Source organism: Athene cunicularia (assembly GCF_003259725.1).
Source record: "Athene cunicularia isolate RWA chromosome 2 unlocalized genomic scaffold, athCun1 chr2_part1, whole genome shotgun sequence".
In the NCBI taxonomy this organism is placed as follows: Eukaryota; Metazoa; Chordata; class Aves; order Strigiformes; family Strigidae; genus Athene; species Athene cunicularia.
In genome coordinates, this window is record NW_020799095.1 from 110,685,763 (window position 1) to 110,711,536 (window position 25,774).

Genomic DNA, 25,774 nt, shown 5'->3' on the forward strand with positions numbered 1-25,774 from the left:
TGCTGTCCTTGGATAAGTGTCCTAGAGCAAAGAAAACTCTGAACCCCAGTGGAGCAGAGCTTGCCAGGACAGGTCTGTCTCCATCTCAACTCTTTGCTGGGAAGATGGAAACTTGGCAAGATTTGTGAGTATCCAGGATTCATGTCATGATCCAAATTTTGAGCCTCTGCTCCATTTAAATGCAGGACACATCAGCTTCTTCTAGTGTCAGAGTCCATTTGGGTTTATCTGGCTATGTCTATTCAAATAAATAATTACCAGCTATTTTATGGGCTTTAAATTTACCTTATTTTCTAAATGAAAATTGTTCTTGGTCTATCTATGGGAAGTTGGAATCTGAGACAAGAAATGCTCCTCAAGCCGTTAGCATTCACCCTAAATGAAGCTGGCCTGTTTTCACTACAGTGAGCAGTGAAAAAAGAAAGTCTATTAGATACTGGAAATATTGTCTTTCTAAAACCAGCAGATTTTTATTTGTGCAACGTCTAAGCACTGCAAATCTCAGCAGAAAACTACACTGGAACAGTGGGCGGTTCTGAATTGCTGGAAACTTTACAATGGCTTTTATGTTTAAACATCATTTAGCAGCTGTTAAAGGTCAGCACAAATCCTGTACTTTATCAGTATAAATGAAGTCTACAACTGCCAAGAAAAGAATGTATTAAATAATGCAGTGATTATTATCTTAATGTTTTTTTTTCTTTCAGAAGTGAAAAAGACCTCTTAAACAGTTCCATTTTTCTCCTTCTTATTTCAAATTGACAAAGTAAAACACTAATTAAATTATTTATACCAGAAATTTACTTACAGGGATGACACATTTTGTACACAAAGCAAGTTAAACATATGACACATTGTATAGTGCCAGGTGCAGTTGAGAAAGTGTAATACAAGTTGGCATCTCGAGGCTAAAAAAACCCAACAAACTTGCTGCAATGTTTCATTATCAATTTTATTTCCTACCATACACCAAATGTACAGCACAGAACACAATTTTGTTGTTTTGATGTAAGAAATATTAATTGTATGAAGAAACAGTATACAAACTACTCCAAATTAAAAAATGCATACATCATTGCTCTTTACAAAAGGTCTAATTTACAGTATAGCTCGTCAATGCATTTAAACACAAAAAAAGAAAAACAAAAAGAAAAAAATCAGTGCACGTTACAAAACACATCAAGTACAAGGGAGGCAAATAAATACAAACATACTTCACAGAACATCCTGAGCAAACAACCAAACACAGATAAATTAACCTGAAGCCATAGTAAATCATAATAATAAATACATAGGTCAGTAAGAGATTTTTTTTTTTTTACTTAAATAAAATATATAACAAATTTGTTAAAATATTTAGTAAATTAAATTTTAGTCTTTGTAATGAGTGAACTCATTTTGTATGCATTTAACAAGTATAACAAATGTTTGCTTTTTGTTTTTTTAGCAAGAACAATAGCTTTAATAGCAAATTTTTGTTTGGTGTCCTCCTATTTATATTAGACAGCACATATGGTAGCTTTTGAAAAATCGATTTAAAAATAAACACAGCTCCTAAGAACATACATTTTCCCCTGTCTAAACTAAGATCGGAGAGTTGAATCAACCCTCAAAGGAAAAGCAAGCCCCACCTAATGCAGAACAGTGACCACAGTGCATGAGAGTTGAATCACTTTTGAATAGTACTTTTGTGCAGGAACAGTAATAATATAATTGTATATGTCAAGCCTGTGAATGCCATCATATTCAATCTAAATATAAATGAGGCTAATAAAAATAAACACTTTCATTATAGCACGGAGAAATTAAACACACGCTAGATCCATGTATACATTTACACTGAGGCACATATGCACATGAGGTGTGTGTGCATACAAAAAAGGCAGTTTAGCTGGTTGTTTATACCTTTTTCTTAAAAAAAATAAATATAAAAAAAACTTTTGAAATAATGCTTAATTACTTACAATCCCTGAAATAGACATTGCCTCTGTTATAGCAACCGCTACTTTCTGACAGATTCAGAAGGTCCACACCCAGGCTAACCAGATACCGAGGCGCACGCCAGCGCCTCTGCGCAAGTGCTTGTCTGACTGCACCTCCGTCTGTCTGTATGCTCTGTAGCACTTGGTACCCTACCGAAAGACTGGTAACAAGTTCAGTATCAGCCTAGTCTTAGTGAAGAAGGATGGGAGAAACCAGTCACGGTGTTGCTACCGTTCATTCGAAGAGAAAAGCAACCACCGTTGTGCTGGAGCGGTATTATTCCTCTCCAGACTGCTGCCTTCTCAGCTGCCGTTAAGTTCAAACCAGTATTAAATGCCATTTCAGGGGGGATGTGTTTGATTCGTTATGTACAAAGCCTTCAGCTTGGGATGTGTTTGTGTTTTTCAAATCCAAATCCATAGCAATACTGGTCACTTGGTTAAAACCTCAACATCTCATACTAAAAAAGTACCAGTCCTATCAAATTATCCTTCTTGTTTAGAGATAATTGTCATTTCCCTCCATGAGCTAACTCTGAAAAAAACTGCAGTGGTAAAATAAATCTGAAGTTCTCTTGAAACATTTTAAATAATCATTCGCATAGGCTAAATCACACAGCCAAGTCAAGTGCTTTGCTGATTGCTATATTTCATTATTGCTAACGTCTTCTTTAACACACTGTTTTCCAGCATACTGTGCTTTTAAGAGCCCAAGTTCCCCACTAGTGGGCACCATTTATCTTCTCATTCCATGCATCTTCACATCTCATGTTACCGCAAACCCATTTCTGATACAAAGCCATTATAAAAAAGCAGGATGTGAGGAAAATAAAACTAGAACCACGGTTCAGTCATTTGTTACTTTCATAGGTTTTTTATCTTCCTGTACAAACCCAGCAAGTTATTTAATTTACAGTATAACTTTTCAGTCTATTTAAAATCCCATTGGAAAATAAATTAATAAACACATTTGTAAAAATATGGCAGGCCGCAAAAATGCTGTTAAAAGATAAAAAAACCAACTCTTTGATTAGAAATAAATAAAAAATATAAAAAATAGTCGCACACACTTTTTACATTCACTTTACAAAAACTGAGTGCAAAAGAAGAAAAAAAAAAGGAATTGTACTGAAATAAATACAATATACTAACAGAGTGCATTGCTGTTAATACAAATAGTCTGTTGTGTTTTTATTCTTTTTTTTTTTATGTCAGCTGGGAAAAAATTAGTGCAATGTTGCAATTGTAAATGCAGCATGGCAACCTACACCCCTTAGCAGTACATGAACTCCTAACAGATCCATCTGGAGTTTACTGCTGTTAAGTAATTTCTGTTGCCCAGCAGCTTTCACATCCTACACATGGATGCCCTTCACTGCCTGTTTGATACTTTCCAGCAGAGCTTTGCATTCGGGGGAATAGTCCCGTTCCAGATTGCTGTACATGTCTGTGAGTGTATTTACATATGCTTCGAAATTCTGCTCACTGATTGGCCCCTAAATGAAGACAAAACAGATTATAATTGTAGGAGAGAAAATTAAGGCCAAAAAACCCCAAACACCCAACTCCAAAGCATGGAAAAGCAGTGATATAGCAACTGGGGAGAAGTTGTAAACAGGGCAGCCATCCAAATTAATGGAGGGGTTGTAGAAATGAAGGAAGCTGCCTGTGCTTGAGGAACCATACACTCTCCAAGAAAGAAAAGGAGTTGGAGATATTGTCATCAGTGTAACTTGCTTTTTTTATTGAGGCCCATTTGACTCTGGGATTGTGGCTGATGTCCATAACTGTCCTCACCTAAGCTCCCAGGGGCACTCCTGAGATTGGGAAAGGGGACTGCAACTCTGGATACCCAAGTACCTTCCTGGATTTGGCCTGCATTTGCAAGTAAGACATGAAGGACATGGAGTTTTTGAGAAGGTAGAGCTTTCTTGGCTCCAGAAAAATCACCTGTATGAAACAGGTTAAAATTTTGATCTAGGGGCAGAGTAAATAAAGATTCTTGGTATGAAGTTTTCACTCTTTGTGCAGGGTGGGCATTCAGAGAGGGAGATACAAGGGAAAAAAGCCTGTCCTGCACAGTGTGGTACAGGGCAGTGATACCAGGGCTCATTCAGTCCTGGAAGCAACTGTGCCTGCTATTACACAGATTTCATGATCCAGTATCTCTGCAAAGTAAATTAGGCTAAAAGAGCTGTCTGCTAATGCAGCTCTAGTGCTCCTGCTGGTCCCTGAGCTTGCTCATCTGCTTCAAGTGCTGGCAAAACAGTCTCAAAGAAGGTGTGAAGCTGCTGGTTGTGGTCTTACCATCTGTGGAAGCTGAATGTCAGCGAGGCTGGAGATGAGGGCTTGGCTTAGGCCAGCTAACTCCTTCAACAGGCTCTCGTTGTTCTGCTCTATGAGTTTGTTCTCTTCTTCTATTGTTTTCAAATTGCTCTCCATAGATGTGATCTAAAAGACACACGCAGGCACAAACAGACAAACAGACAGACCCTTGGCAGTGTTAAAAGTGCAGTTTGAACACAAAATGGCAGTTGCATGATTGTGAGAGGGGTCTGAAACTCAGGTATGGGGCTTTTTAGGGTAGACATAACTTCTCCACAGAATATTCACAGCAAGAAAGAGGTCGTATTTGCTCTGAACTGATGGACTTCACTGCTGATTCACAGGGAAACCTTCTGGCAGCGAAGCACTGGAGGGTGCCCTGCGACGGGAGGAGGGAAATGAGCTCAGAGGGGAAAGTCAGTCTTGAGCTGGAGTGGAGAGTGTGACTGCAGGGCTGGCAGAGGAGAGGGGAAAGGAGGCTGATGTTTACATTGTTGTCCTGCTCTTACAGCATCCCTGCTGATCGACCACAAAAGCAAGGGCATGGGTATTAGCTGTTGTGCGACTTTACTGCCCTGCTCCTGGGAGGAGGGTAGAGCTGTGGGATGCTGGGATTAGTGACAGGGCTGGCACTGGAAACAATAAGAGAGAAAAACAGAGTGGGAAGGAAACAGAGGTTGAGAGCACAATGGTAATCGCAAAGAAGATCCCTGACCAACAGAATGGAAACACAGAGGTTTGGAGACAGCAGGAAATGGTATCCTTTTAGCATGGGAGCACTGGGAATATACTCAGCTCTGACTGCTTATATGTCAAAGGCAGTGATGAAAAACTGAAGGCAGCAATGGCAGGACCTGGTTCTCCTGCCCAGCTCCTCACCCCACAGTGGAGCAGCAGGTCAGAACCAAGGGCTGCCACCCCTGCACCTGGCCATGGTTTCACAAGGAACAGAGTGATGGAGTCACGTCCTTGGCTGTTATGCCCACCCTCTCCTCATTAGGATGCACATCTCTGCGCTACTTAATTGTCTCTTGCTGTGGTGTTACTTCCCTTCTTCACATGCTGTCCCCAAGGAGAGGAACTCCTTTTTGCCTGCCTGTGATCCACTACATCCTCTCCTCTGGAGGGTGCTCGCAGCAGCCTAAGCCCTGGCCAGGCTAGATTAAAAGGAGATAGAGCAAGCCATGTAGGTGGTGTGCTGTTTCAGCTGTAGTTCAACTCAGACTTTGCTGCTGAGGCTGTCTGATGAGGGAGCAAGTCAGAGAAGAAATCTGACTGCATAATTTGGGCAGATAGCACAGTGATTACCAGCGAGAACTGAAATAAGTGTCCTGAGACACTGCAAAGACACACACACACACACACACACATACACTACAATGCAATGTGGGATGGATATCCCCACAACTTTTGCAGTGTGAAGCCAGATTGTTTAGATCCAGCACAGGTGGCATAACCTTCATCCTTATTTAGATGATACACATGGTGGCGGTTATAAAACCAGCATGAATCAGCACTGTATAGATTCTGGTGTGGTAGAATTACAGAGGGGTGTGATTACAGCCAATTTGATTTAGATCAGTTTAGATTTATACACAGATTCCAGATCTCATTTAGGAAATTTTTTTCTTAAACTCTTATTCTGAAAATATTGAGCAGGCTTCTGCTCTTGCTTTTACCTAGTCTGCCCAGGTGAACTCCCAGGTACATATAGGAATGTCTGTAGGGATGAATGTATTCAGCTTACTCCATAGAACAACTATCAGCATCTTAAAGCTAATTTAATTTTGCCAGCATACAAAAGAATGAAAGATAATTACTTTTTTTACATAGCTCCTGTCAAAATTGTTTGCTACACAGATTAGCAAAAGGCATCAATTCTTTACCAGGTGTTGCCTGGAGGCAAAATTCAAACTATTTGAATAACTAACAGTGGGTGAACTGAACTAGAGAGATTTTCTTAGGTACACATAAGAACAAAATCAACCCCCATTAAGAGTTAGAGTGTTCTGGTAAGAGATAATAACCTCCCTAAAATGGGTTCTGACCACAGTAATAGGATTCTTCCGTTTGGTCAACAGAGGTTTGGTCAACAAAGGAAAATGAATGTTTTGTTTGGTAAATATGATTTGCCTGCTTGCCAAGATTAGCTCCAAACTGCCCTGAATTTGTCACTCCGCAGATCTTCATGACAATACCCAGGAATCTGCTGCTTATTTACAGAAAACAAACAAACAAAACCTGACAAAAAAGCATGTAGGATTTTGGTACTTTTAAGTGCCACAGAGTGATGGGAAAACAAGTCCACAGGGGACTAACTTTCTTTAAACATAGCATTTACATAGCATTTAATTTATTTATTGTGTTTAAACATAGCATAAGATAAGGTAAAACTTGTATTTTGATGCCATACCTGGGTTTGAAGTTTCATCATGTCAGCTTCAATTTTAAGATTGGATTCATTCAGTTCTTTTATTTCCTCATCCAAGTGTCTAATTTCTTCATCACTCTCAATACCTACAAATAGTTGAAAATAGCAATATGAGATTTAAAGTGTCCACATGTATATGGATATATGAGTAACAAGCTGCATTACCTGTTACCAAACAAGAGGATGATAACAAGCTTTGGATCAAATGATTGATCTTTAAATTGCGTCTTTGCTTTCAGTAACAAAATTGTTTCATAGCTATAAAATATCTATATGAGCTGAAACATAGAAGAGGATTTCCAAGTCTTTCTGTGTCACAATCTTTCTTTCCAGTGCAGCATGCAACTACAAGGTGGAGGATACAGAAAGTAAAAATTGCCCAGAAAGAAGAAAGTTTATCATAAAACACAAGGGGGTATTTACATGATGTTTTTTTCTTCATTTTAAAATAAACATAACTGCAACCCTTCTTTTGCAGGGAACACCCTAACATTTCCACTAGTATAACTGCTCAGTTTAGTAAGCTCATCTGTACCTGCTTCTGATCTTGCAAGTTCTGTGGGAGCAAATCTCTGTGCAGAATAACTTCAAGAAGCACAGCCTTAATTACATGCAATAAATAGTGAAATTTAAATAACAGCGAAAGAGAAATTGTCAGGAAGCCAACAAGCATTACAGAAAAAGAAGGAAGGAAGACTTTTACATCCCCACAAATAGGGATGCAAAGTAAAAAAATCTTCAGGCCTTTAATGAAAGCCTTGTCCTGAAAAATACTGAGCAGTTACAGCTGCTGCCCTCTTTCTGCTCAGTATCACTCTGAGACCAGCTCTGCCTGGAGATTTGTGCCACTGTTGTTACTGCTTTCAAACCTATAGCCCTGAACAAACTCTACTGGGGAATCATGTTGGGAAATCTGTAAGCAGCAGTCCCTGCCCCAGTGATAACATGGACACTTGGAAGCAAATGACTCGTTTGCCCAGCATAACACAACCCTTTTCCTCAGCAGTTGGAGGCATAAAGACTAAGTTCCCTAAATCCTGGATCAATGCCCAATTTAGTAAAGCATGCTGTATAAGAAAGAAGACTACTACATATTTCCTCGTATATCAATTCTGTAATTGTTCCTTTACACTTACTACACACGTTAGCAAAATTGTCCAAGTACTGCCCAGAAACTAAACCATGTAGTATTCAAGTTAGCGAGCAGAGTCAATTTCTGCACACAATATTTATCACTTCTTACCTTAGTCATCAGATACCTAAGTCCTCCTGATCTGTAACTAATAATTTATTAGCAATAACTATTAAAAGCATCTCCAAATGAAAAAATAAAGCTCTGAGAGAAAATGAGAGCATACCCTCAATGTTGAGTTATGATGATGTAAATGAGGAGAATTTTATAATCTCTCATGCAAAGATTTTTGTTATTCAAGATTGTTATTGCTAGGGACAACTGAAAGGAGTGAGAATTAATGCCAGAACGGCAGAAAGGGGCATAAGTATAAATGGGAGTCAAGGCCCTTCTATCTAAATAAATGTCATCGTCTTTTACAAATCTCCTTACCACCACTTGCTTTAAGCTTGATAGTCATTAATTCTTCCGAAATTTTGCCCTTTTTTATGGCTTGTGCATTCAGAGGACAACCAGACAGGCTGAAACAGATAGGAAAAAGAACATTAGCACCCACTTGAAAATGGCAACAATCCTTTCAGGCAATATTATCATGCACTTGGACAGACCTCTGTACCTAAGGTCACATCACTATCTCCATTATAGCATAGCTTCAGGGAATGACATAACTCATAAAGAGCCATTTAACTGTATATTCCAGTTTGAAAATTGGCACAGAAATCTCAACCTATAAGTAAACAACTCTTAAGCATATTTTAGAATAATTAAAGTAGCCGTGGCAGCCACTATTAAGTTAAGTTGCATTTACAGAATTTTTCAAGTTCCAACACTTATAAATAAAACCTCTCAATTGTTTTTATTGAGGGCTTGTACTCCAGAAGAGAGGGGCAGTATGGTAATTTAAAATCGCAAGTTTACTATCAAAAAAAAAAAATGGTTAATGGGATGATTTCCACGGTGCTCAACTATTGTATCATTTTGTTGATACATAATAATGATCAATACAATAATAGTCTGGGTATACCCTATAGACTGTAATAGCTTTTTTGAATGGTTCTATTATATAGTCAGTTTGCTTTTTAACCACTGTTCACACTAAATTACATTTTGCTATTTCAAAGCTTACAATTTCATCAGCTGGTAATTATCTGAGGCAATTTTTATAGCCCACTAAAGGGCTAAGATGAATTGCACTGTCTTAATACTATCTTTATAAATAACAAAGAAGAAATGCCCATATGCTGAAGAACTGGCAGAAGGATTTGTATTCAGATGGAGCCAAGTAAAGAATGAAGAAAAATTTTGTTCCACAGGAAAAATGGTTGGTTTGTGAGTGTGTGTGAAAATTAAAAATAAAAATCTTAACAGACATGGTGTTTTCACATTATATATATTAAAAAAAAAAAAAAAAAAGCTTTAACAGTTAGCTTCACACTTGCTTAGCTAAAAGCTATAAAGGGAAACATGCTAGTTCTCCAGTTAGAAAATGCTGCTTAATATCTCTGCCCAGAGCAGATAACTAACTGGAAGAACGTCTCAAAGCCATGGGTTACTTGTTAGGTTTCAAGTGTGCTAGGGAAGGGTATCATATCACAAAAGTAAATTTACAACTTCATTTTAACTAACATGATCTGGAGTGTGATCCAGCCTTAGGTAGGACAGAAATCATCTGTCATCTGAGTTGCAACCAGCTAACATACTATTTATGTTATTTGCTGGAAGTTATCATATTGCTTAGCATGAGTTCATTAGCCCCAATTTACACGAGTGTCCTAATGTGAAGACTTTGACATGGGATATAGATCACAAAGTTAACACTGGACTCTGAATTTGTTTGTTACCTTGGACATTCTTGTGTTGGAGAAGTTGGCTCAGAGTGTTAGAAAGAAAGCAAAGGAGGCATGGAATGTGAACTTAATTCCTGTCACAGACAGAAGACCAAACTTTGCCAGGTACTAATTCAGTTTCTACAGCCAGATTCTTAGAGTAATATTGATTGAACATGGTCAAATATACTATCTTGGTGTTTACTTTTACTGGTTATGTGCATGATTCCTGTTTTGTAAGTATAGTTTTCTTCATAAGATTATTTTAACTTCAAGCTTGGGTAATCCACTGAGTTCTACATGTTTACTTTTGTGTGGTTCTAGCTAGATAAATACAAAATTTATGAAAAGCTTTTCCACTGGTAGAAAGATGAAATTAATGCAGCCATTGGTCTTGCTAAATAAACCTTTTTTTTTTATGACATTTTGACGATATTTGCATTTTCTGTAAAAGATATATAGATACAACTCCATATTTGCTTAGGAAAGAACTCTGTTAAATTTTAAACCATATAGAAACTGTGCTAATTGGAAGAAAAGACCTTGGAAAGTCAAGATGCAATGGGAACATAGAAAAAGTGGTAAAAGTTGATCCTAACTCTCTGCAAGTTATTCTGATCCATATTACCTCAGTTGCAATGTAAACTATGTTGTTACTTAAGAGACTTCAGCACAATTTATTCAGACTGTAACTTCGCATGTTGCCAATTCAACAGTGGAATGTTAAGGAAAAATGAAAAGAGAAAACACAAAGTTATACCTTCTGTGGGTGACAAAAACATTATTAACATGACCCAGCCCGTTGCAGCCTGGCAAAGGACAGTGTGGCAGCTCTTGTTTGTTCAGTTTCCAGGATAGTGAAGACCCATTGACAGGACTCTCCTTCTGTCTCTTGGCAGCCAAAGGACAACCAGAAGCAGTGCGATGAGAAGTGTATTTACCTGATATGTGACCTTGGCCATCACAGCCTATCACTGGACATCTACAGAAACACAGCAAAAGAATCCTTATTTTCACTGGAGAGAGCAGGCAAAGACAGTCTTAAGAAAGTCTGAGAAAATAATTTCAGCTGCCTGTGCCACTTTCAATTAACAGATTAAGACTTGTTCCCTGGAGGCACACTGTACCTGAGCATCCAATTCATGTCAAGCTGAGTTATTTGGGTTCAGCTGATTTTAAGATTAGACAATTTAAAATACAGTCATACAGCCTAAGAAACTAAACCATTCATTTAGATAGTATTTTACCAGAAAAGAAAATTGAAATTCTACCACAAGCAATAAATCACACTTGTACAAGTGTATGGAAAGTCAACAACTCTCCTCTTTATCTAGGCTTTTGGCATGAAGCTGAGGATGGGTTCCTATACCTGGAAAATTTGTATCACCTCATGCAAATACTTTCAAAGAAAAGTTTGGGATTTTTTTTGTCTGTTCTGTCAGTGTCATACAGCCTCTCATATATCCTTATCTGCTATTAAGGACAACATTGTATGCAACTAAATCTTCATATCTGTATTCTGGTAGTTATCATTTAGTTATTTTAATGGAACATGCATTAAAGTCAGTAATGTAGTGAATCTCTGTTGAGCTTCCAGTTTTCATTTTAAGTGAAATTTTAATTTTCTTATAGAGGGAAGACTGGAGATTTGCATATTTTTAACTTCTCAGACACATTTTGAAAGTGTCACTCTGATTTAAGTGACTGACATGTTAAGATTTCACCACAAGCAGAAATAATTTGTTTTCCTTCATTTTGCAAAATTTTCCAAACAAGTGGCACTTCCATAGCACTGTTTAAAATAATTGGACCAATGCAAGCTGATACAGCAATCCTTTCTAACTATTCAGGCTCCACAGTTGGTGATGGTCTCCACCAGCTTCTCTAGAACAGAAACACTTGGTTTGACACCAGCTCTAGGCCATATTATCACATGGCTCAGATGAACTTCTCCTATGATGCCTCAAGTCCTGAGCTCTTACAGGCTTTTTTCCCCCCTTCACTGGTGGTAGACCACTGCTTTTGTACTTACTTAAGTTCAGGGTCTTCTTTTTCTTCCTTGGTAGGAGTCACTTTGATACCTCCTTTTCTGGCACGAGGACAACCAGATAAGCTGAAAGAAACACACAGAACAAAAGCCACCTCTTTCTGCTGCTGCTTGGTGAGAAGCCCGAGAGCTGCAGCCCCATGTGATGGGACAGTTTTTACCTTCTGTGGGATGCATAGTTCCCTGTCACATGGCCAGAGCCATCACAGCCAGGTGTCGGGCACCTAGAGAATAATAGAGAGAGCTTAAAAAATATGGCTTCAAGGGTACACACTAAATAACATGTACCTTCTGCATTTTGTCTAGGGTAGAAGAAAGAACAGCAGAATTTTTGGTGTATAATTAGAACTAGTTCTTTCTGATTTTTTTTTTTTAATGAGCATATTAGCCTTTATACTTTTTTTTTTTTTTTATAACAGAGTTTTAGTAAGGAAAGAGAAATATATTGCATCTGATGTGTAGATTTAGTTAGTTTATAACACTGTTTGCACCAAACATTTTTCCTTGTAGAGGATCAACATTATAAAAAAACCCCAGCAGCTTGATGTAGATCTATTTATAAATTTACTGTTATGTGTTTGTTATACATGTAACATATACATATATGTTACGTAATGTTTTCAGGTACAGATATAAATAAGTACTTTGCCAGTATTTACGGAAGGAGAAATGGAAGCAGAGAAGCAGTTTTATTTTTGGGCATCGGAAGATGATAACCAGAATTTGAAATGAATAATTTGTATACTCTATCCCTGTAAGCATACAACAGGACCATATCTTTCTACCACTAGATTCAAGTGGGTATTCAGCTTGGCAACTGGATTATGCTTATGTCACATAGTCTGTGTGTGTGTGCAACAAACAAGCCTTTTCAAGTATGAATATTTAATACTAAACCATCCATAGAATGAAAGGAAACAAATCTGCCTGTTACAGTGGTCTGGGAGGGTGGGCTTCTTGCTTACTGGTAATATGAAGAATGTTCTCAAAAGCCTACTGGAGTTGGTAGGTCTTTCCACTGACTTCTGTAGGGTTTTGAGCAGGAAGGTGACACCTTCCATCTCAGTTCAGATAATTGATTGATTTTTTTTTAATTTTTTTTTTTTTATTTGAGGGTATTGTATTTCTTGTGTGGGTTTTTGTTTAATTTTGTTTTGTATGTTGGTTTTGGGTTTTTTTCTGAGAAGAGAAACACACCTCAGCACGCAAAGTAACACAAAAAAATTATTTACCTTTAGAAGTTGTGCCAGCCATTTCTCTGTTTCTGTATTATACAGCACAAAGTTCTTTGCTAAGCATCCCTAAGGGCCTTTTGAATGCTGATTTTTACAGAGAATCAGAATTACAAAAGGGGTTGTGCCAAGTAATCTTGTAATGAACCATTAAGGAAACTTGCATTGTTCAATGCTCTCTTAAGGGTCTCAATTGTTACTGAGTCTTTCCTGAGGTGAGGAGATGCGTGATTTAATCTAGTCATCGGTAGACTGCCATGGAAAACACCTACAAATATAATTGTAATATCGCATCTGAGTGTGCAGGTGTATCTCTTCACAGAATATTTAAAACTATTTTTCTGTGAACAATTAATTTGTCAAAAAATGTGATTATTGGACATGACCAAATTTATTCACTGATTCAAGTAGAATTCAGCAAATAATTTCAACTGAAGAAAGGGGAGAATTTTTTTTTTTTCTTTAAAGATAATGTCAAAACATTTCACCATGATATTTTCTGAACAAAATATTTTGGCAGAATGACATACCTCACACTGACAGTGAAGGTAGAGGTATGGGCTGCAGAGTGCCAGATATGCTTGACTGTGTAGAGCTAAATGTTGACCTGTCTAAGTGTGGGACAAGGACTGGGCACAGTGTCATGTGGAGCAGGCAGCAAGGGCAGATGTCTGGAGAGTGTGAATGCTCACAAGTAAATCCAGAACACCTGCCAAATACTATGAGTATTAATTTTGGCTACTTGTTTTATCAGATGATCACAGATGGACGAGCTGTCCGCATAGACTGGACGTGGATTTTAATTCAGTAAGAGCTCTTTGTGGAAGACATTCAGATCTGAGAGTCTGAGAGTTATGGACTTAAAAAAGACACTGAACTAAATTTATGTCTCTCCATATGTATTTACTACTTCTCACAGTATCTGGATTTCACAATCAGAGTTGAGTCCAAGGTATTCTTGAAGTCATTAAAGATTTGAGGCTGAGACACTATTAATACTGATGAAATCATAAAATGTTATTTCAGGTGGATTACTGACAAATTAGTAAGAAGCTTCACTAGCCAGACTCCTAAGCTTGACCACTGGGTTGGGTTTTCAAAATACTGGTTATATGTTTGCATGGATTTTGAAGTTCCACAGCACAAGATACACCAACAGTATATTGCCTTACAGTCAGTAATACTGTGGATCTTCATCAGCTTTTAACTGGCTGATGAGTTTGGACTGGTGCCACAATTTAGTCATCCTCCGTTTTGGATTCCTGTGCAGAGCCACAAAAGTCAGATTTACACTGGAAGGCCAGAGGCCTCAGGAGATCAACCTAAAAGATGTCAACTCTCAAGTGGGTGTAGGTTACAGATTCTTTTGCAATTCAACAAGTTTGTTTTCCAAGAACAAATCTCTCAGTGATTTCACACACAAATTCTTATAAGTATACATTGAGTACTTGCTATTTTGATCCCTTCTCCAAGAGGGTTACTTTATGTTTAGGTAAATAAAACATAAAATCAATACACTGAGCTTCAGATCTAGGAGCATTTCTGGTACTTTTACTCCCTGGAAAGCTCACAGATGGTTGGATATGAACTTTAGTTAAGGCAAACCCACAGAGGTCAGCTGAGAAAACTATTGCCTGATATATGTCACACTGCCTATGGAATATAAATCAGTACCAATGTGTTGTGTGAAACCTGTCGAGAAGAACTGCTAGAATCTCTTCTAAAATTGACATATAACCAGTGAAACAACTTGTCTAAGGATAGGACTGACTGACTACCTATTCCGTAAAGCTTCTGAACTGTAAGTAAATATCTTTCTAAAATACACTGCTAAAATTCTTTAAGGCTTGATAAGCAGCTATTTGGTGAAATAGAATAATCAGTCATAATTCTCCCTTATAGCTTTAAAATTGGTGCATCATCATCAACTTTAGTATGTTTTAATTTGACCTCCTTAGATTGCTCTGTGCAAGCAAGAATCCTCAGATGAAAATTTCCTGAATCTGACTGAAAGGCTCACTTTTTGAACAGATCTTCCTTATTTCCAAACTGTAAATCACATGGAAGCCTTGTATCTTTGCTGGCTTAGAGTTACATAATTAAAGCCAAAATCTTATCTTGATTCTGGCAAATGAAACGTGAGTACCATTTGGAAAAAAATACACAGCTTTTTCATATTAATGCCTAACTGCATGAGGGTACTTTCATGGCCTGATTCTATGACCATTTATGCCCTTTGCTCTCAAGGCAATAGTAAAATTAACTATTGATAATACCAGTGTATGCATGATCGCAGTTTTGTGCATGTGATTTGATTTAGCCAAGGCTTATCAAAAGCAGAGGTTTGTTTGAAATTTCACCTGAACAATGTTTGCAGGAAGCTAAAATAAGGTGGTACATTTGAGGAGAATAATTTTATTGAGCCCTTTTTCCTTTTGCAAATTGTCTGTGAACAGATTTTGATTTTTGCTCTTTTTCTAGTTAATTGAAATTAAATGCTAAGTGCGTTATGCAACATATTTCTGTCTGTGAAATGTTCATGAACTTTGACTTTGTCTTTCACAACTCACTTATTATACATGGCGTACAGTGTGCAGTTTGTCATTTAAGTCATATGCTGTTGCTCCTCTTTCCTTATGGCATGACCAAAACTCTAGAAGCTTTAGTGGAAAAATAACCATATTGGTATGCAAATTTCCTTATTCACACATGAATATGGGGGGGGGTGGGGGGGTGCTGCATGAGGCGCAACTATTCAAAATATTTGTGTGACTGTCTATGTATGGCAGAAAGCCAACAAAAGCAAGGACAAATATATATGACTCAGCAAATGATTTCAAATTTGTCAGCATTTTCGCAAATCAGTTTCTTGCTTCTTGTGCTGCTTTTTTTAAAACAAACTAAACCTAAATTTTACACCTTTGAGACTCTGAGATGGAAAAACTGAAGCATTATGCCTGTGTGTCGGTTTACCTACTGACTTTGGGAACTGCTTTGATCAATTGCCCATGTAAATGGCCTTTCTTTGCCCTTTTGCGACATCTCCAACAGGTTCAACTCCATAGCCACCATTGGTTCAGCATTTTGTTTATAATTCAAGTTGTCAGACTAGAAGATAAGACCACTAACATTTGGTCTGAAGAAGTTGTGACTAAACACTGAGTCAAGCATAAATATAGTCACTCCTACTATTAATATCATTAGAAAAGCATAATAGTGCCATGATCAGACTATTTTCTTCTATCTATCTGGACTAGGAATGAACCTAAAGGACAGAAAGGACAGTCATGGGATTCTCCTTTTTACACGCATTCACGAGTTTTTCCAAGCCATCTATTATGGGATCCAATTTACAAGTTGCAGAGGGAAAGCTATGAAAGAACTCTAATTATCCTTTCCTATTCCCCACATCCTTATTGACAAAGCCAATTCAATAACTAGATGACTGGTTGCCAGTGCCTCTCTTGACTACAGATTTTTGAAATATTCATATGTCCCTATACATCTGTCTATATAGCAGAGCCTGCACAGTCCTTTTATAAGTGACATTTCATGGTGAGAATTATGCCAGCACAAAATCATATGACTTGATGTCTGCTTCAATGACATTAAACTTGTAGTATATGGTAGTGAATGATAAAAAATGATTTGCAGATTTCTGGTCTTGTTTTTAGATTTATTCTAACTAGATTTATTTCTAACTAAATAATTCTAATTTATTCTAACAGGATCAGACTGAGTTATCTGCCAGATCTGTCTTACATGTTAGATATTTTCTATGTCTCGCTGATTTAGAAATACTGAGAGAACAGCAACTCTTTTAGCATTTACAATTTTTTTTCCCCTAGGTCCTGGTTAATTCATGAAAATGAAGTGGAACAAAAATGAAGAGAGACAAATGGAGAAAAGTAAACTCTATTTCATTCAAAACCTTTCAAACCAATTCACTGCAGAATTTGGACAAAGGTTTGACACAACTCAGAGCAATTCAAATGAACAACTGCATTAAAGTAGGGGACATGTTGATTGAAGGTAAATAACAAGAACATTTGTGCTATTATCAATACTTACTTAAGCTCCTGAGAGTTAGCAGCCATAAGGGATTTTAATGTCTTGTCAGCTAGTGGGCACCCAGAAACGCTGAAAAAAAAAAAGATGTGAAATATTTTACTAAAAGAGTTTTTTTATTTTTCTTTAAACAGCAACCTCCAGACAATCTATGACTTAGAATGGGGAAAAAAGAGATAAATATTTGCTCTTGGCAGACGAGGAGCAGCCAATATCAGTCTGTAGTTCTTATATTACTGGAAAGATACACAGTCAGGGCCAAAAGTTTCTAAGCCCCTGTAAAGTTTTGCGTGGGGAGGCAGTGGTACACAGAGTCTATGTAGCCTACATGAAGGGCAGGTAGAGCATAATGGTCCATGTGGATGGGAAAAGGCAGAAACTGCTTCCCTCCTGCTCCCAAAAGGAAAGACAGGAAGTTATTGTTTCAACCCCTAGGTTGACAGTGGGCTATTCTAAGGAAAATATTTAGCAACCTCAGATTATGTTAACAGATCTATGACTTTCAAAGCCATTCATAGAAGTATCTGCAGAAACTTCATTAAAATTTCATGCACTAGCACCTTTACAGAGAGTGCTTGTACACTTAGGGAAATGGAAACTTGACTAAATAAATGACTTATCTGCAGGTCTCAACTAAGATATGCAGCTATGGTAATAAGCATATGCTGCTTAACTCAGTCTACTGAGCCCAAACCTTCACAAAATATAAAAAAAAACTCCCAGGAAATCTAGCCACATTTCTGTCTGGATTATTTTCTGCAAATTACTTTTGGATACTTATGCATGGTTAGTATAAAAATGTTCAAAGATGACAACAGCTAAAAGAAGCTCTATTTCCTGCTTTAGGCTTCCTGTTGTTTCTTACCTGCGGTGTGAGGCATAGTTTCCTGTTACATGACCGCTACCATCACATCCTGGAGTTGGACAGCTATGCAAAGAAGATGCAGTAAGAACTTAGAGTATGTATAATACACCAGATAGCTCACCCTACTCTGCAGTAAATTACATAATGATCCTTAGGTCAACCACAATCATCGCTGCGCATCTCAACACTATCATGACACTACAAAAAACTATCAAAACTTATACAACACTTCTAGTTTTCAATTATTACTTGAAGTATAGATGGAAAAAAGTTTTCCTATTTCCACCATGCAAATGAGTCAAAACCTTATATTTTTATTCTATGTATTGTGAAATCACCACGCTTTGTGTAGATTTTTGGTTATGACTTGATTTCTTAAAAGGACAGTTTTATTACTGGTACCAAATTTTCACAGTAATTCATAGGTGTTAGGGATGAATTTTCTGATTTGACCTCCTGTATAACACAGGCCAGAAAACAGTAATATTCAAACTAATTCCCTCAACTTCTGACTAAAATAAGGCACCTTCTTTAGAAACACATCCAGTCTTTATTTGCTGTCATAAGTGAAAAATTAGCTGTTACGGTTGCTTGCAGAACAGAAAACACATCAAGCTCACACAGCTGAAGTTCAGCATCAGCACGAAAGTTTCCCGAGAGGTTTCTCAGCTGAACAGAGAAGTGATACAAAGGTGGTGTACATTTAGCACAACAAATATGTCCCTTTATGCCAAGAGACAAAAGTATGTTTGACCTGGAGAAGGTGTTGTAGCTTCTGTTTTCCTCAGCCCTTCTTCAGTCATAGCACTGAGCTCATTTATCAAATTGGGATACAGTCCTATGCAAGAGGGCAAAGGTATCAAGAAATGCAATTTGTTGAAGGGGAGAGTAGCTGAATTAAGTATACCTTTCTACAGTGTTTTACAACACTAACACCAGCCCTTCAGAGTCACCTTATAAAGGGCTGTGTCTTTCACTGGGCCCATGGATAAGAAGGGCAAGCAGAACCTACAAAATCTTTTAGCTGGTGCTCCATAGTAATGAGTAAGGTGTACCTGAGATCCTCACCTGGCTATTTTGTCTGAGCTGGCAGAGTGCTAGGAACTTTTTTAAATCTATAAAGAAGCCTTAGGAAGACATCAGCCTCATTTTCACAGCCCAGTTCAACCTGAGCAATGCAGTTATGGGACAATTAACGTGGGAAAATAGAAAGCACGTGCTAGCAGGTGTTATTTATAAATTAGTTCACTGCAACTGAGCTAATCATGTCAGAAAAATTTTTCTCTGCAAGTGTTTATGTCATTTTAAAAACTTCCTCATGATGGAGCCACCTGTACTGAATTGTTCTGTACATGTCCTGAGCTCAATGGGGTCACAGAAATGAAATGTGATCTTTATGATACCTGTAGATTTTTCTGATAAATTAAAAGTATTAATTCTTTGATTTTCTGGACAGCTACATTTTAGATACCTGTTTCTACTCACTGTTTGAAAATAATACATTAAAACTGCTGTAAGTGGATCATCGCCCCAGGAAATACTCTGGATATTATTATTTAGGAGAGTAGAAAAGTATTTTACAGACATCTCACAACAGGTCAATATCACAAAGGAATAAATATTATAGAAGAAAAGCCATTAGTTTTCAGCAAATAAACTCTAAGTGATTTTTGTACGCATTTGTTTTAGAAGAGGCAAAACAAAACTGACCTGTAGCAATTTAGGTCATGAACTACAACTGCAGATATAATGTGAAGAGTAGACAACATGCAGACTCCATGGCATGAGGGGAAGGAATCACTCTTCACAGCAGTTTGCCCCAGGGAAATATAATTTCTAGAGACAGAGGTGGATCTAACTCATTCAGTACCACTGAGTCTGGGGAGCAGGACACGAGATGATGGGATGTGACTCCTTTATGGGTGAGCTTGCAGTGATTGTTGCGGACTTTATCACTAAATGATACACTTGTCTAGAGAGACCTACTCTGGTTCGGGACAGAAAGGAAAGTCATATAAATGGCTGCTAAATCCTAGTTGACTGTTACAATGAAAACACTCTGTTGATATCAAAATGGTGTTGATGTGAATCCAAAGGGTTTCTGTGAAGAGCCTAGACAAGATTTTAAAAAGTAACTAGTGTTATGAACTGGTTGGGACAATATTACTGACAGGATTCTAAACTGAAACAAGCTGTTGCATGCAGAAAGATTTAATGGAATTATCCTGTTTTCAGTTTAGATAGTAAAGTTTTGGAGCTTAAGACAGAGAAAGGGAGTCTCTGTACTTGGGAAAAGAGAGTATTAGCTTATTCTCCGGGAGTGTGAATTTGTGCATCCACTCGATTTTCACCAGAATAACTAACCCTGCTTTGAAAGAAGGAGATGAAGGAATGAAGCTTACAGGTTAGAAAACCCTGGGGCAGCTCCTGTCTTGTGTTTTATCTTTTTATGAATTTTGCATGTTTCCTATCTGAGAAATCCCCAGCATTTCTCCAAAAACTCTCAACAGTGTATCTATAATAATAATTGTCCATATAAAGTTTTTTAATTATGTAAGCATTAGCACAGCTAATCTGTAGCACACTACAAAACTGTGTTTTTGTTGCCCATTTGTAACCTATCTATCCAAGGAATAAGGAGTGATACCCAGTATTACATTAGTCATGATTCTGTCCAGACCCCCAGGTCTACCCTGGCTTGTTTCAGCTCCAGACCTCATGTCTACCCGGTTGCATAGACACAACAGGGAACTAACTACCTGCAGTGAGCTGTCATGCAGCTCTGCCTGCTCAGCTCCTGTGAATGCACTCCAAACCATCACTGAGAACAACAGCGTAGTCAGTCTTTAGCAGGGTAGAGGAAAACGTGGCATTTTTTTGTGACTCACGTGATGAGTTCCTTTTTGAGATCTCTTGAATGAAGCTTAGGTTTAGGACTTGGTATGGAGACATCTCCTGGATACTTCTTTTCCTCCATATTTTCTGGAGAGCTCACTGGATCTTTCTGAAATGTTAGATGAGAATATGACAAAAGGTTTCTGTCCTCAAGGCCTCCCATATATTCAACAAATAACTTGCTGTAACAAGAAGAGCATCTCTTGTAAAAAAAAAAAAAAAGGGTCTTAAGCAATGATGGAGAGAGATGAGAAAGTTTAGTAAATCATAATTTTAGGATCTTATAGTTAGACTTCTAAAAATGTTGAACTGTATATTTGTGAAAGTATTTCTGAAGGTGAATGCTGTTTTAAGATGTACCTAAGGAAAAATTGGTTCAGATTTATAAGATGGTAATAAAGACCAAAGAAAAATACCTAGAGAAAATAAAAGCAGTATTTAAATATATAGAGCCAAATGAGACTTGAAAAAGTATGTTCTTGTTTTCTCTGTGCATGACTGAGTTTTCTATACAGTTCACGTGAATACCACTGTACTGTGAATTACAAAATTACAATCATAAATTAAAAACCTCTGTTGTACATAAATGTAAATGCAAAGTTTTTAGAGCTGTAGAATATAATGATTTGCTATGCAAAGTGCAGAGTCTTGTTAAAGTAAAAATCATAAGAACAAAAACCACTTTGAAATTTTCTTACTAGCAGTCTGCTAAAGGTAATTCTTGATTTCTGTTATTTGTAGATTAAAATCAACACTGCTACAGTGCTGTCTGATGGATGGTATGGATCATGAGTATTCACTCCTTTGGGAAGGCATTTTGGAAATCTGGGGTCCTGAAAGGAAATTACTTTTTCTTTTTTCTTTTTTCTTTTTTTTTTTTTTTTTCCTGAAAAATCTTCATTGATGACTTCAAAATAGCTTGGTTTATGCTGTTTTGATAATTAATGCCTTCAGTTATTATTATTTTTATGAAGGATAAGTATTTCCTTTCTGGAGGGATGCTTTGTGGATATTGTATCATTCAAGAATTCTCCAAAGCTTATAGCATCAGTTATCAAATCTTTATTAATCCCTTCTGGGAATTCATATTGGTTTTGGAACTCCATTCCTGTACTTAAGTAGGTATCACCCAGAGATTTCTGTCTGTAGGAGCAGAAACTGCTGCTTGTGGTTGAGGGGAGAAGCTCCCAGCTTCTGCTAAACTCATGGGGCTGGTGCCATAGATGCTCTGGGCTTGTACAGCTGATGAACATGCCAGGACAGAGGGACAGGGATGTCTACAGAGCTGTTAACACAGAGCGGAGGGCTGAGGAGAATCTGGACTGAAAATGGAGATTCTGCCTAACGGGACTTGTAAGCTCTGCGGGGGTGTTTCTTCTGATAAAGCTTCCATATGGTCCTCAATTCTGGCAGCTCATCTTTGCCTGTTTGGAGACTGGATCCTCAATATGACTTCCTTCTGCTTTCTGGTACTGGCTACCCACTGCCTACTGAAACTCACACTACATATACATATAGAAGCCATGCCATATTATTACTATATCAATTACTACTGGTTTTTCTAACCACATTTGTGGGGTTAGTTTGTCTGGGAATAATCTCATCTGTTACAAATATAGAAAGCAAAAAAAACATATATTCAGCTTTTCTAAACACTTTCATAGTAATTATTGAGTAATTATTTTAAATAATAAACCAACCCCTGCTATATTTCAGGAATTTAGAATTTTATTTCTAAAGCAAAACTTCAGCTAAGGAGTAATAGAGAAAATTAAATACAATTATAAGTATAGTTAAAATGTTATAAATAATAAATAGTTGAAAATCCTCCAAATATGGATACTAAACCACTAAAAACCAAGTGAAAAATGAATGCTAGGATTCAAGAAACTCCAAAGACTGTTCTCCAACACTGAGTTAAATCCTGGTTCCAGTGTCATATAGGGCTGTTTTCACCACTGCAATCTGCAGAATAGGGATATGAGTTCCTGACTCTGTCTGCAGGTTCTGATCTGCCTTTCTTACATACACATAAATGCAACTCCTACAGGTATCACCAGTGTAAGTCACCGGAAAATCAAAAGCTTCCAAAAGAAACAACAAAATGGTGACCCTCTATGGCCAGCTGGAAGGGGTCAGATGTCAAAATAATTTTAAAAAATACAGGTAAAGTGGTTTATGCTTAATATAATGGAGGTTGAAGAAGACTAGCTCATCAGTATTCTCTCTATCAACTAACTGGTAGTCTACATCTGTACCACTGAACTGAGGACCAATGCTGCATTTCTAATAATTTAGTGCACGCCTTGGCTGGATCCTAACTTTGTATCAAGACCAGGCACACATTAGCCTCTTCCACTTCTTGTCAAAGGTCCAACTGAAAGGATCCTGAAGTAGAGGGTGATAGAAAGACCACTCTGGCGCTGTGTGATACACCCCAGGATGCACTTGCAGCAAATAAAAGTAGCTCTAGCTGTTTGTGCTGCAGGTTTTATTTATATTTTAATGTACATAGCCCATGTTCTTTATCTCAGATGAAAGATATCTCTTGATCTTTTGCTGGTGATGGACGAGAAATTTGTGTGTGTGAGTTATTCATCATGTCACTGTCTGATACTGGCTGCCGAGAGGACTGATCAAGAATTATGTATATCAAGGCTTGACAAAATACTACAGTATTACAGTTCACAGCTTCATTTAATGATGTTTCACTGAATCATTTAACAAAAATAAGATTGCAAGATGAAAGTTGAGTACATCTACAGCCACAGCAAAATTCACACCAGAGGGCTTAGAATTGTCGTATTTTCATTTTCTATCTTTGAAAAATTTATTCTTTTCAAATCTTAATTGTGAATTTCCTTAATTGACTTATTAAGATTTGTGATATTTTTACACCGAAAGCTATACACACACATACATACACGAACAACTACAATTCCATAGTAACTAGCTTTTTGAAAAATAAAAAAAAAAAATTAATAAGGACCAAACCAGGAATAAAGTTTGTTTCCTAGTTAACATCCCTTAGTATATTTCTGAGGAATGAGGGAGACATATAGACATGTAAAAGGTGATTTCTTCAGCATTTTTTTAGCACCTTGTTGAACACTTGGTATTATTCAAGCAGCATGAAAACTTCAGATGGGTAGGAACTGCAAAAGGAAGACAGTGCAAAGGGAATGCAGACAAAGGAATATAAGAACTCTGCCTTTCTAGGACATTACATCAGTACATATGGCCCAAAAGGGGCTGCATCTGTCTGAAATAAGTAGGTCAGACCTAAAGACCAAATATTTTTTGGTTCTGTGGATTTGGGACTGACATAAAGCATCATGCTTTGACTTGTGTGCTTCTCCAGACCTTTAGCTTTAGAGGGAAAGATAATCTTTTGGGAAAACACCTTTAGCACTTTCCACTCCTTGGTCTGTTTGGTGATGATCACAGCTTGTCAAGTCCAGCCATATGAATAATTTATCCTTTCCCATTTGAATGGATTTCTAACTAAATTTTATTAAAATTCAGAAGAATTCCAAACTAAAAGGAAAATCAGAACCAGCCCAATCAGTCCAGACACTAATATTTTCTGCAATGAGCATGTGTATATTCACGCATGCACACTACAGAAAGCAAGCAAGCAATGAAACTCCATTAATGTACAGATGGAAGTTTATATTGATTTCAGCAAAGACCAGAACATAATGGTAACATGAATAACAGATAATAGCATCTGGCACTTTTAACATTTTTAAGCCCTGAAATCTTTGGAGAACTGACAGTTGAACTAACTGACAGCTCTAGTTATTTCTCGGCGCTTTCCTTTTGGAGAGATTTTGAGCTTTTTCCAAATTCAGAATTTTTTTTTTTAAGGGGGCATCTGGACAGGCTATTTCACTGAGAGAGAGAGAGACAATATTTTCTGGAAATTACCACCAAAATTAAGCAACTGTTGTGCATATGAACCAGATAACAATGAATTAGAAATAGATATAATCAGTCATTTTCTTTGCATGAGGATAACTGCCAGTCTTCGATTTGCAAAACAGAGCCTCTGGCCCTGAGATCACTGGACATGTCAAGGCTCCCTGGGATCGCAAAAGCTCACAGCAGAGGTCTGGGGCCAGATCCTTAGTTAGGGACAAACTGCACAGTGTCAAAGCACCAAGCATAAGGGGCAAGAGTGCCTGAGCACAGACCTTTATGTCATGTTGGGTAGTCTGATGATGCTTCCAGCTCCCTGCGCTGGTAAGGGAGAGGGAAATAGCCAGCCACCCATCATGGCCTTCTGAAAGTGGAGCAGAGATTGCAGGGGACACGGAGGTGCTCCTGTCATAGCTCTTGCTGAGCTGTGGTGGCAGCAGGGAGGAGGAGCAGCAGGACAGGCCCCCTGCCAAGTCTGCGACACGGATTGATCCCCTGCAGCAAGGCGGGTCTCTCAAAGCTGGATGTGCTTGCTCAATATGCGGCACGAATGGGGAAGAACCTGAGTCCTCAGCCTACTGCCTCATGTCAAAGGCACTCCAAAACCCTGATGAAAGATCATTCTCTCATTACTCAGGCACGGGGCGTCATCAGCCCCTATAGAGGCAACCTCAAAGTGCTCTTCAGGACAACTCAGCCTCCGAGAAATGATCCACTGTGGTGCAAATTGTCTCTGGTCTCATTATGACAGGTCTCAGTGCTGACAGATTTTTTGTCTTCACATTATTGAATTATTTTTCATTTCCAGGTATTTTTGGAACTGGAGGCCTGGATCCCCTAACCTCAGCCCTAAGTAGATTTACACCTACCTATGGGTTCTTGAAATGCCGATTTTGTTATTTGACCAAAAGATTTTGTAATAAATATAACATTCCAATGCTATTACTCAATATATAAGAGCAAATAGGGAGGAGATGTATTTGGAGTTGAATAAAAACTCCAAAATGCGACATCTTTTATTCTGGTTCAGAAAGCTATCACTCAAGCCTG

The 25,774-nt window shown here is 37.8% G+C and overlaps 1 protein-coding gene across 1 annotated transcript in view; it reads right to left on the reverse strand.

Annotated features, from left to right (window-relative positions):
- Positions 1-782: 782 nt before the first annotated feature.
- Positions 783-25,774, reverse strand: part of ST18 (ST18, C2H2C-type zinc finger) — a 102,320-nt gene continuing 77,328 nt past the window's right edge. The window contains exons 16-25 of the mRNA XM_026841461.1: positions 20,797-20,912; positions 17,909-17,971; positions 17,047-17,115; positions 11,905-11,967; positions 11,729-11,809; positions 10,457-10,678; positions 8,303-8,391; positions 6,721-6,824; positions 4,290-4,433; positions 783-3,478 (exon numbers count right to left, since the gene is read on the reverse strand). Of these exons, the coding sequence (XP_026697262.1) occupies positions 3,338-3,478; positions 4,290-4,433; positions 6,721-6,824; positions 8,303-8,391; positions 10,457-10,678; positions 11,729-11,809; positions 11,905-11,967; positions 17,047-17,115; positions 17,909-17,971; positions 20,797-20,912 (1,092 nt within the window). The 3' untranslated portion in view covers positions 783-3,337. The remainder of the gene's footprint in view (positions 3,479-4,289; positions 4,434-6,720; positions 6,825-8,302; positions 8,392-10,456; positions 10,679-11,728; positions 11,810-11,904; positions 11,968-17,046; positions 17,116-17,908; positions 17,972-20,796; positions 20,913-25,774) is intronic.